At 45.7% G+C, this 13,216-nt stretch overlaps 1 protein-coding gene and 1 long non-coding RNA gene across 2 annotated transcripts in view; one reads left to right on the top strand and one right to left on the bottom strand.

Annotated features, from left to right (window-relative positions):
• LOC139580562 (protein kinase C epsilon type-like) overlaps positions 1–9,022 on the top strand; it is a 168,899-nt gene extending 159,877 nt beyond the window's left edge. Inside the window, exon 15 of the mRNA XM_071409388.1 lies at positions 5,267–9,022. Within this exon, the coding sequence (XP_071265489.1) occupies positions 5,267–5,416 (150 nt within the window). The 3' untranslated portion in view covers positions 5,417–9,022. The remainder of the gene's footprint in view (positions 1–5,266) is intronic.
• On the bottom strand, positions 44–12,453 carry LOC139580563 (uncharacterized). The gene is made up of 2 exons (XR_011676063.1): positions 11,917–12,453; positions 44–629 (listed from the first exon to the last, which is right to left on the bottom strand). It is a non-coding gene; the product is annotated as an uncharacterized lncRNA (long non-coding RNA).
• Positions 12,454–13,216: the final 763 nt, after the last annotated feature.

Below are 13,216 nucleotides of genomic sequence, written 5' to 3'. Positions count from 1 at the left end.
AAGGCTGTGTAAGGGAGGCGAAGTCAGGTCCAGGAGAGCAGAGTAGAGTAAACAGGCGCACTTTTATTCCGGTCAAAAAATAGGCACAACATGACATCTAAGTGCCCCAAAAACACAGAACATGAATACAAAAGTATAGCGCGTGAACATACACCATTAACAATAAACAATTACACACAAAGACATGGAGGGGAATAGAGGACTAAATACATGCAGTGTGATTATGGAATGAAAACCAGGTGTGTATGAAACAAGACAAAACAAATGGATATATGAGAAATGGAGCGGCGATGGCTAGAAAGCCGGTGACGTCAATCGCCGAACACCGCCCGAACAAGGAGAGGAGCTGACTTCGGCGGAAGTCGTGACAGTGCCCCCCTCTTGACGCGCGGCTACAGCGGCGGTGAAACTCCCGCAGCAGTTCGGGGTCCAGAACATCCGCGACCGGAACCCAGCACCTCTCCTCCAGACCGTACCCCTCCAACTCCACGAGGTACTGAAGACCCCCTGCCCGACGCCTCGAATCCAGGATGGAACGAACGGAGTATGCCGGGGCCCCCTCGATGTCCAGAGGGGGAGGAGGGACCTCCCGCACCTCAGATTCCTGGAGCGGACCAGCCACCACCGGCCTGAGGAGAGACACATGGAACGAGGGGTTAATACAGTAATCAGAGGGAAGCTGTAATCTGTAACACACCTCGTTCACCCTTCTCAGGACTTTGAATGGCCCCACAAACTGTGGACACAGCTCCCGGCAGGGCATGCGGAGGGGCAGGTTTCGGGTCGAGAGCCAGACCCGGTCCCCCGGTGCGAACACCGGCGTCTCACTGCGGTGACGGCCCGCGCTGGTCTTTTGGCGAAGCGCGGCTTGCTGGAGGTGAACATGGGCGGCCTCCCATGTCTCCTCCGCGCGCCTGAACCAGTCGTCCACCGCAGGAGCCTCGGTCTGACCCTGGTGCCATGGCGCCAGAACCGGCTGGTACCCCAATACGCACTGAAAGGGGGAGAGGTTAGTGGAGGAGTGGCGAAGCGAGTTCTGTGCCATCTCGGCCCAGGGCACGAACGCCGCCCACTCCCCCGGCCAGGACCGCAGAAACCTGCCCACATCCTGGTTGACTCTCTCTACCTGCCCGTTACTCTCGGGGTGAAAACCCGAGGCAAGGCTGATCGAGACCCCCAGACGTTCCATGAACGCCTTCCAGACTCTCGACGTGAACTGGGGACCCCGATCAGACACTATATCCTCAGGCACCCTGTAGTGCCGGAAGACGTGCGTAAACAGGGCTTCCGCATTCTGTAGGGCCGTAGGAAGACCGGGCAGAGGGAGGAGACGACAGGACTTAGAGAAACGATCCACAACGACAAGGATCGTAGTGTTTCCCTGTGAAAGAGGTAGATCGGTTAAAAAATCCACAGACAAGTGTGACCAAGGTCGTTGTGGAAAGGGTAAGGGGTGTAGCTTACCTCTGGGCAGGTGTCTCGGAGCCTTACACTGGGCACACACCGAGCAGGAGGAAACATAAACCCTCACGTCCTTAGCTAAGGTGGGCCACCAGTACTTCCCAGTCAGACAGCGCACCGTCCGACCAATCCCCGGATGACCAGAGGAGGGTGACGTGTGGGCCCAATAGATCAACTGGTCACGGACAGCAGACGGAACGTACATACGCCCGACAGGACACTGGAGGGGAGCGAGTTCTGTACGCAACGCCTGCTCAATGTCCGCGTCCAACTCCCACACGACCGGCGCTACCAGGCAAGAGGCCGGGAGTATGGGAGTCTGATCCATGGACCGCTCCTCCGTGTCATACAGCCGGGACAGTGCGTCTGCTTTCGTATTCTGGGAACCTGGTCTGTCGGACAGGGTAAACACAAAACGGGTAAAGAACATAGCCCACCTTGCCTGATGAGGATTCAGTCTCCTCGCTGCCCGGATGTACTCCAGGTTGCGGTGGTCAGTCCAGATGAGAAAAGGGTGTTTAGCCCCCTCAAGCCAATGTCTCCACGCCTTCAACGCTTTAACCACAGCCAATAGCTCCCGGTACCCCACATCATAGTTACGCTCCGCTGGGAGCTGAGAGCTGTGAGAGCATGGCTCCTATCCCAGCCTCGGACGCGTCCACCTCCACTATGAACGCCAAAGAAGTATTCGGATGGGCCAGCACGGGAGCCGAAGTAAACAGAGCCCTTAGCTGCCCAAAAGCCCTGTCCGCCTCAGCCGACCACTGCAACCTTACCGACCCTCCCTTCAGCAGTGAGGTAATGGGAGCAGCCACCTGGCCAAAACCCCGGATAAATCTCCGGTAGTAATTGGCAAACCCTAAAAATCGCTGCACCTCCTTTACCGTGGTGGGAGTCGGCCAATTACGCACGGCTGCAATGCGGTCACTCTCCATCTCCACCCCTGATGTGGAAATGTGATACCCTAGGAAGGAGACGGCCTGCTGAAAGAACAGGAATTTCTCGGCCCTGACATACAGGTCATGCTCCAACAGTCGTCCAAGTACCTTGCGTACCAAGAACACATGCTCGGCGTGTGTAACGGAGTATATCAGAATGTCATTGATATACACCACTACACCCTGCCCGTGCAGGTCCCTGAAAATCTCGTCTACAAAGGATTGGAAAACTGATGGAGCATTCATCAACCCGTAAGGCATGAATAAGTACTCATAATTCCCTGAGGTGGTACTAAACGCTGTCTTCCACTCGTCTCCCTCCCGGATACGCACCAGGTTATACGCACTCCTGAGATCCAGTTTCGTGAAGAAGCGCGCCCCATGCATTGACTCAATCGCCGTGGCGATAAGAGGTAGCGGGTAACTATACCTCACCGTGATTTTATTGAGACCTCTATAGTCAATGCACGGGCGTAGACCTCCCTCCTTCTTCTTCACAAAAAAGAAACTCGAGGAGGCGGGTGAAGTGGAGGACCGAATGTACCCCTGACGCAGGGATTCGGAGACATATGTCTCCATAGCCACCGTCTCCGCTTGCGACAGGGGATACACATGACTCCTGGGAAGCGCAGCGTCTGCCAGGAGATTTCTTGCACAATCCCCCCGTCGATGAGGTGGTAATTGAGCCGCCTTCTTTTTATATTCTGGGGGGGGGGTGTGCACGGTGGAGACCTGGTCTGGACTTTCCACCGTGGTAGCACCAACAGAAACCCCTACACACCTCCCCGAGCACTCTCGCGACCACCCCGTGAGAGCCCTCTGTTGCCAGGAAATAGTGGGGTTATGACCCACCTGCGTCTCCATGGCCAGGGAGATGGTGGCTTCCATGATTAGCCCGGAGCCTAATGGTCGACTATCCAGAGTGTGAACCGGGAAAGGTCTAACTACAGGTATAATGGGGATCCCTAAACTAAGGGCTAACGCTCTGTCGATAAAATTCCCAGCTGCGCCTGAATAGACGAGCGCCTTATGCTGGGAATGCAGGGGGAAATCAGGGAAACAAACAGGTGGTCAACAGAGGACTCTGGATGAGTGTGGTGCAGACTCACCTGGGGTGACGCCAGAGTGCCCTGCCTGTTACCTTGACTCCCAGAGGAACCGACACGGCACCAACTGTTAGTGTGCCCTCTGCGGCCACAGATGGTGCACGTGATGGTTCCTCCTCCAGTCTCCCTACGCGCAGCCCCTCCCAACTCCATGGGCACCGGAGCAGGGGTGCTGGAAGATGGCACCGACAGAGCCCCCTCTGGACATCCGCGGGTGACCAGCAGGTTATCCAACCGAATAGACAAATTCACCAGTAGGTCAAAGGAGATGGTGGCATCCCTGCAGGCCAGCTCACATCGGACGTCCTCGCGCAGGCTGCACCGATAGTGGTCGATGAGGGCCCTGTCGTTGCAGCCTGCTCCGGCGGCCAAGGTCCGGAATTACAGGGCGAATTCCTGGGCGCTCCTCGTCCCCTGCCTCAAATGGAAGAGCCGTTCTCCCGCCGCTCTCCCTTCGGGCAGATGGTCGAAGACGGCCCGGAAACGACGGGTGATCTCCTCGAAGTGGTCCAACGCCGCGTCATCTTCTCCCCACACGGCGTTTGCCCACTCCAGAGCTCCCCCTGAGAGGCATGAGACGAGGGCAGACACTCTCCCTTCCCGAGGGATCTGGGTGCACAGTGGCCAGGTAAAGGTCCAGTTGTAATAGGAATCCCTGGCACTGTGTGGTCGTCCCATCATACTCGCTGGGAAGGGAGAGACGTATCCCACTGGGACTGGCTCCGGATGGGACGGGTAGAGGCAACCCCGGTTGCGCTGGTCGAGGCACTGGAGAGACTTCCTATCTCTCCCAGTGGTCCATAGTCTGGACAACGCAATCCATCACGGCACCAAGATGTTGTAACATAGCCGAATGTTCCTGGACGCGCTCCTCGACTCCATAGTAGGTGTGTAATTCTGTAAAGGCTGTGTAAGGGAGGCGAAGTCAGGTGCAGGAGAGCAGAGTAGAGTAAACAGGCGCACTTTTATTCCGGTCAAAAAATAGGCACAACATGACATCTAAGTGCCCAAAAAACACGGAACATGAATACAAAAGTATAGCGTGTGAACATACACCATTAACAATAAACAATTACACACAAAGACATGGAGGGGAATAGAGGACTAAATACATGTAGTGTGATTAATGAATGAAAACCAGGTGTGTATGAAACAAGACAAAACAAATGGATATATGAGAAATGGAGCGGCGAACAAGGAGAGTGACGTCGACCGCCGGTGACGTCGATCGCCGAACGCCGCCCGAACAAGGAGAGGAGCCGACTTCGGCGGAAGTGGTTTCCTGTGGCTGCAGGAATATTTTCCTGCTGTAGAAAACTTAAGTTACGATCCTACATCTGTATCTAAGCATCAGTATTTCTTTGTGTGTATAGTTTAAAGATAGAGAGCTGCGGAATGGGCTGGGTATGAGGTGGTAGGAAATGCCTGAAGGGGTGTGAGGGGAAGGGTCCGTCCTGTTCCCATGTACACAGAGAGGGGGCGACGAGCACCTCAACATCACACAACGGGAATGAGAGAACTGGGGGCATGAAAGAGAGGTTCTGTGATTATTCCATCCATGTCTATTATGTCAATCAGCCTTGTTTTATAATGACTTTATCAAGGAAACACAAACAACAGTCAATCCATGTGTGACACTAATTCACTGGTAATAACACTATGACTGTCTTCAGAAATGTTTTCAGAGATCTAATTTGGCAGTCATCATCCTGTTTTTCCTTACTATCCCTCCTGTTTCCCTTCCTTCCTGCTCCTGTACAGAAAACCAAAAGGGACGTGAACAACTTTGACCAGGACTTCACTCGCGAGGAGCCTGTCCTCACCCCTGTAGAAGACGCCATTATTAAGCAGATCAACCAAGACGAGTTCAAGGGTTTCTCCTACTTCGGAGGGGAGGAGACTCTGTCCTAAGGCCTGCACACACACACACACACACATATGCTGTCCGCCTCATCTTTGTGTTTATGCACGCACACCAACACACACACATGCATGTATAGACACACATACATGTATATGCAGAAACACTGACATACACACTCGCATTCACGAACACACATACATACATATATTCTCACATACAGACATCCAGAAATATACTGTACAATACACACAGAGTAAATTATTACATTCACACACTCATACAACACTCCGGCCATTAGGGCCTCTGAATAGTAACAACTCCAAAACATAAACCTGATCATCTACAGCGCTGTACCAGTATATGTTTCTGTCTGTCCATCAGTGCATGTTTTCTATGGTAAAAACCAATGTAATTCGAGAGTAGGTCATATAGGAAGCCCATCTGCTTTATTATCAAGTTCCTATTGGCTGGTCCAGATCACTCCTGATCCAATCAGAGCGGTAAAAAAAAATAACTCATTGTGGTGGGTGGCCAATGGATTGGCCTCCTGAGACTGAATATAGCCTGGCCCTTGGCCCGGGCTGATAACAGTGATGAAAGCTCCTCACAGTCCTGCCCCAGATTATGTCACAAGGCCCTTTCCAGTGGACTATGAAATGAACAGGGAATGTTTGTGTGACGGTGTCAACTTTATGTGTATATAAGGATTAAAAGGTCAGGGGTTATGTGTGCTTTGGGCAGGGGTCTTGTTCGACATGGTCTTCGTACGATAGGTCATACTTTCAACTGTTTCATCAAATATCCTAGTTCCTCAGTGAGTATATGACACTGAAACAATGATATTATTATATTAATCTGTAATTTCTCAAGCTGTCCTTTAAGTCTCTCGATGTACTAGAATCTCCTCCTCCTCTTGTCGTGTTTGAATGCGAAAAACCAAATCCTTAGAACCAATGATTGTATTTAAAAAAGCTAAAAAACGATTGGTTCACAGTATCAATAAAAAAGAGAAGCCTGTAACTATTGATACTGTTTCAAAGTTTCCTCAAGATCAAAACGACGCCAGAATTAGAATGAGTCCATGTATAGTACATCAAATGCCTTTTGTGTGTAACTGCGAACCAGTTACGTATTGTAGATATGCCCACAGTGTTATGGTAGTCTAGATTCATATATTCCAAATGAATGCCATGGGTTTCAATGTGGAAGAATGTGCTTGTATGCATGAGTGATCGTGGGGATACAACTGAATGTATCGCATCTGTTTGCGTGCACGTGTGTGTGTCAGTTAGTATACTGCACGTATGTTAGTTTGTGCGAGTCTGTTTTTGCGTGTGCGATATAGGCAGTGGGTTCATGAGAATGGCCCTTTTGAAGCTTTTACATTTCATTGGGTCAGTTTTATTTCATTGTGTGTTTTATTTCATTATGTCTGATTTGTCGTGATTTTACTGGATTGTCTTGTTGTTCAGAGTTTGAAATCCTGGATTTCCCTGCTATGCAACAAGACTCACAATCATGTCGGTGAAGGCATCACCAGATAGCCGTGTCTTTCCCTCTGTACAGACCACGTATATAGAAGCCTGTGGACTTCTTGGAGAAATAGAGGTATCATCCTTTGCATGGTCATGCATATGATATTATTGTGTATTATTAGAATATGAAAAAGTTACAGTGTCCATGTGCAATATTCTGTGTATGTTTCTGTCTGTTTTTGCTTTCCTTTTCTTTCTTGCCGGGTGTCGTCACTGTTCTTCCCTCCGCTGACTCTTTGCTATTGCGGTCTGTTTGGTTTTTACAGTATATGCATGGCTGTTTTCATTTGCCTGTCCTCAACTCAGTTGATAGCCATGTCTATGTGCTTCCTTCAGAATGCTCCATCAAACCACCTCACCACCCCTTTCCCTGCCCTCTCTCCTTAACTCTCTTTGAAAAGGTCGACATTTCCTATAGCATATCTCTTTAAAACATCAATGTAACCAAAGGTAGCAGAGCTATTGGATTAATTAATTTTATGGAAACCGTTGACCTTCTTAATGCACTTATGCCTAATAACTCTCTGGCCAATACATGGTTTATTGTAGGCCTACACCAAATCAAGGTAAAGTCCAATCTACGGTCAAATTCTATCAGTAGACCACAAAAATAACCATGTTACATTGTTTCAATACTACAAGTAGTACATTCCATTTTGGAGTAGAAACTTTAAAGTAACGTTTGAAATTTGGAGTCATAATAGTAGGACTATTTGCAATTGAAGAGGCAGGGGTGGCACTGTGGTAGTGAAAGTAGCAATACTGTAGAAGTAGCCGTAGCATTTGTTATTGTAGTAGTAGTTTTAGTAGTAGTAGTTTAAGTAGTGTAGATGTAGTATTATTAGTAGCATGTATAATAGTGCTAGCTCCACTAGCAGTAGCAGTTATGGTATGGGGAGCAGGAGTAACTGTAGCAACAGTGGTAGTAACAGTAGTAATAGTGGACAGTATCATGGCATCAACTGTCAAATCAATACTGATCAAGCAGTATTTTAAAGGCTTTAAACATGCCTCTCATACTAGATCCTGAAAATGCTTAACGCCTCCCCAACACACACACCACTGCATGTAGGCCTTTCATACACCTAAAGCACCCATGCATTTGACACGTAGGCACCTGTGTCAATGAATCACATGATCCCCCTCTGTTACCCAGTTAGTGCATAGCAACATGAGAACCGTGTTAAAGGATCTGAAGGTGAAGAGGACATTTGACAGACTTCACCATTCAGGCTGGCACAATGCTGTTTCTTTATGCCAGTTTTTTAGGATTTAACCATTACAGTACTTGTCTCCCCTCGTATAGCTCATATCTACACTCTTGTCTCTCTGTCTGTATCATGTCCTTCAATTTCATTTACCTGTCTCTTTGGTTTACAGTCTCTGTGTTTTGTCTGTGCTTCTTGATGTTAGGCCTCTTATGTTTGTGTTTTGTAAGATGGCGGATCCCAGTCCTACTCCGACCCATAAGGACGGTGGCCCTAGAGGTCCAAAATCCTCCATGCCAAATGCTAACTCCAATTTTCCATCCTTCTTTTATTTTGACTTTTTAAACTGTTTGTAATAGGAAGAAGAAGAAAACAGCACATTGGAAACCCATTTGGTCTGTTGTAAAGTCATTGAAGCAGTAACGCTCAATAAGTATAATATACTGTACATGGCTGGAGAAGTACCTCTTAAATTGTGTGTAAAAATATGTCTGGCTGAGTATTATGTATTTTTTTTTACATACAGTAGAATAAAACATACAGACATATGCATTATATTACTGTATGTACCTCTATACATTTAGGATTGGTTTTCCGGACCCAAATTACGACTACTTCTGGACTAAAAAGCATGTTCAATAAAGAATATCTGGTGAAATTGCTTTTTAAACCAGGACAAGGCTTATTTCTGGGTCTGGGAAACTGGATTTAATTTTCGGTTTCTGTATTGTGAAGCTTTATATGTACAATTTGTCACCTGACTGATGTTTTATTTTGAATTCCTTTGCCATTTATTAGTGTTATGTCATTGTAAGCATTTTGCTGTGTGCCAAATGTACTGTATTCTAAAGGATGTGAATGTGTATTGTTTGTTTTTGGAACCTATTAAATATGATGATGTCAAAACAAATAGTGGGTTTGCTTGTTTAAGGGGTCATTTCTGTTCAGTGTTAATCAATATTTACTGTATGTATGCAGGGCTCCCTTGCAAAAGAGACCTTGGTTCCAATGGGACTCCCTGCTAAAATAAAGTTGAAAAAAAAAGCTCTCTATGCAACACTGTTTATATTGCCAGGGTTGAATGCATATAGAGTACTGTCCAGTGTCCATAACTGACCACTGTTGGAATGTACTCTGAGATATGCACCGCTAAAATGGTACCACGATGTGCCATTAATCATTGACTGATGTTCCACATTTGGGTATTCTTCCCTTTCAAAGCAAACATTGCATTCCCTGCTAGTGTCATGGAAACGGATAAAATATCGAGACAATATCTAGAGGGAAAAAACAACAGAAGATACCTATTATCACACATTATGGACTATAAACACCAGTGTTAGACTACTGGGCCATAACTTTGACATTGCTGTTATTGTTATCAATGACAATGTACAGCAACTGTTAAAGTCAAACACAGTTCAGCTACTCGATTAGGGCTCTTTCTCTGATCGATGTCTCACAGGTGATAATTCATCCATAATCACCATAGCTACATTATTCATAATCACCCTATGAGGGTACAGATATACACTATATATACAAAAGTATTTGGACACCCCTTCAAATTAGTGGATTTGGCTATTTCAGCTACATGTATAAAATTGAGCACACAGCCATTCAATCTCCATACACAAACATTGGCAGTAGAATTGCCCTACTGAAGAGCTCAGTGACTTTCAACGTGGCACTGTTATAGGATGCCACCTTTCCAACAAGTCAATTCATCAACTTTCTGCCCTGTTAGAGCTGCCCCTGTCAAGTGCTCTTATTATGAAGTGGAAACGTCTAGGAGCAACAACGGCTCAGCCACAAAGTGGTAGGCCACACAAGCTCATAGATCGGGATCGCTGAGTGCTGAAGCTGGAAGCACGTAAAAATTGTCTGTCCTCAGTTGCAACACTCACTACCAAGTTGCAAACTGCCTCTGGAAGCAACTTCAGCACAAGAACTGTTCGTCGGGAGCTTCGTGAAATGGGTTTCCATGGCCAAGCAGCCACACACAATCCTAAATTCACCATGCGCAATGCCAAGCGTAGGCTGGAGTGATGTAAAGTTTGCTGCCATTGGACTCTGCAGCAGTGGAAACGTGTTCTTTGGAGTGATGAATCATGCTTCACCATCTGGCAGTCTGACGGATGAGTCTGGGTTTGGCGGATGCCAGGAGAACACTACCTGCCTCAATACATAGTGCCAACTGTAAAGTTTGGTGGAAGAGTATTCATTGCCTGGGGCTGTTTTTCATGGTTTGGGTTAGGCCCCTTAGTTCCAGTGAAGGGAAATCAACGCTACAGCATACAATCACATTATAGAGGATTCTGTGCTTTCAACTTTCCTGTTTCAGCATGACAATACCCCCGTGCACAAAGCGAGGTCCATACAGAAATGGTCGAGATCAGTGTGGAAGAACTTGACTGGCCTGCTCAGAGCCCTGACTTCAACCCCATTGAACACCATTGGGATGAATTGGAATGCCGACTGCGAGCCAGGCCTAATCGCCCAACATCAGTGGCCGACCTCACTAATGCTCTTGTGGCCGAATGGAGTACCTGCAGCAATGTTCCAACATCTAGTGGAAAGCCTTCCTAGAAGAGTGGGGCTGTTATAGCAGCAAAGGGGGACCAACTCCATATTCATGCTCATGATTTTGGAATGAGATGTTCCGCGAGCAGGTGTCCACATACCTTTGGTCATGTAGTGTAGGTCACTACAATGCTATTTACAGTTCAGTTGATGTGTGTCGAACCCATTGAACACGTTGACAGCCTCCTCTCCCCCTCACAATGGAGAGGATAAGAGTGCATTTTAAGCAGTTATATTCTGATCATAATTATACTATCCCATAATCATACTATTATAATCATATCCCCTAATTGGGACAAGAAAATATTTATTTAAATGACAAATTCACAGTAGTTTGAGCCCCTGACAGGCCTATGCCGAAACGCGTCAGAGTTTTAAAATCTTATTCCATTGAACATGCCATAAAAATGCAGGCATTGAAGAGTCCCTTGGTCCTCCTTGTTTTTTTGATTACCACTTAACCCCTTCACCAAAGAGCACCTTCTATCTACAAAGATCTACTGTTTTATATGCTAGCACCACTTCCCTTCCTTTCTGCATGATTCATCAAATACAGTATTTGAGAAGGATGGCAGCTTGTATATTAGTTACTATGGGTCACTTTGACCCAGTGGGGTCTAACTCAACAGATTACTTACTGAAAGCAGTCAGTGAACCTTCAGTTTACTTGTTTAATCCTTGAGATGAATAATATTTATCACAAAGCTGTTTACAAGGGCAGTGAGATTCTGATCTTTTATTCACTAATTGTTATTTTGACTAATCAGATCAGCTCTTTTACCAATAATTGGTCAAAAGATCAGAATTAAAATGCCTGTGTAAACCCAGCCTTGTTTTAATAATTGTAAACACACATGCTCAGTGCTGTTAATCCACCAATAATTAAACACTTTAAGGGAAAATTATGTGAGTTTCTTAGTAATGTTTGTCAGAATGTCAGATTCACTGCAGCCCATCCAATCCATTCATTTGGCCAAAGAGGAGATGATGCAGAACATATTGCATTTAATAAGTGACCTTAAGATCATGTGAAATTTCCAAAATGTGAAATAAATGTGACAAGATGTGTCTGGAGTTTGATAAACGTCATTGGCACTTGGATTGGAACCAGTGCTATGGACAGAAAACATGAAAATAAAGCTCTTTGGCCACGCATACCACTGGTGGGTTTGTTGTTGAAAAACAGAAGCATATCTTTGCAGAAAAGTATCTCATACTTACGGTAAAATATGGTGGTGGATCTTCAATGTTATGGGGCTATTTTGCTTCCACTGGTCCTGGGCTCCTTGTTAAGGTCAATGGCATCATGAAATTTACCAAGTACCAGGACATTTTAGCCAAAAACCTGGTTGCCTCTGCCAGGGGGCTGAAACTTGGCTGCAAGTGAATCTTCCAGCAAGACAATAACCCCAAGCACTAATAAAAATCCACAAAGAAATGGTTAATTGACAACAAAATCAACTTGCAATGGCCATCTCAGTCTCCGGACTTAAACCCCATTGAAAAGCTGTGGTTTGAATAGAAGAGGGCAGTGCATAAGAGCAGACGAAGGAGATCAAGGATCTGGAAAGATTTTGTATGGAGGAGTGGTCTCAGCTCCCTCCCAATGTGTTCTCCAATCTCATGAAACATTTTAGAAAAAGGCTCAGTGTCATTATCCTCACAAGGGGAGGGTGCTGGAGTATTGAAGAGGGGTGCCAATAATTTTGACCCGTCTTTTTTTACATTTCATTTATTAGTTTTTAAACAAAAAATCTTACTCTGAGCAATTGTATTAGTATAAAATATAATTCCCCCTTTTTTGCATAAAATATAGCTCAGGATTTGTATTATTTATTTAATAAAGTATTTTTTGATTATCTTTATTAAAGGTGTCAATAATTATGGACTTGACTGTATATCACATGTGAAATGTCAACAACAAAAAAATTGTGAAACGTCTTCTTCAACATTTCGGAATGGCTAAACAAGCAACAGTTATCTGAGGATAGACTAAAACTGTTATTTCTTCAGAAAAAGGCATTTTTAGTACATCCATCTTTAAAGATAGCAAAGACTCATGGGAACTCTGAATGCCCCAATTGGCTGGCTGGCATGAATGACAGGCGTGTGTTTTTCTGTTGCCATCACCATACAAGCACATGAACAGATGAATGGTTGGGATGGTTGACATACTTATCTGCTCAATGCAAGGCCGTAAATTAAGCTACCTACAGTTGAATTCGGAAGTTTACATACACCTTAGCCAAATATATTTAAACTCAGTTTTTCACAATTCCTGACATTTAATCCTAGTACAAATTCCCTGTCTTAAGTCAGAAAGGATCACCACTTTATTTTAAGAATGTGAAATGTCAGAATAATAGCAGAGAGAATTATTTATTTCAGCTTTTATTTCTTTCATCACATTCTCAGTGGGTCAGAAGTTTACATACACTCAATTAGTATTTGGTAACATTGCCTTTAAATTGTTTAACTTGGGTCAAACGTTTCAGGTAACCTTCCACAAGCTTCCCACAAT

The sequence above is a fragment of the Salvelinus alpinus genome, chromosome 7 (genome assembly GCF_045679555.1).
Source record: "Salvelinus alpinus chromosome 7, SLU_Salpinus.1, whole genome shotgun sequence".
Taxonomy (NCBI): domain Eukaryota; kingdom Metazoa; phylum Chordata; class Actinopteri; order Salmoniformes; family Salmonidae; genus Salvelinus; species Salvelinus alpinus.
Note: the sequence above shows the minus strand (reverse complement) of the source record. Positions and strands in the feature narration are given on the sequence as shown.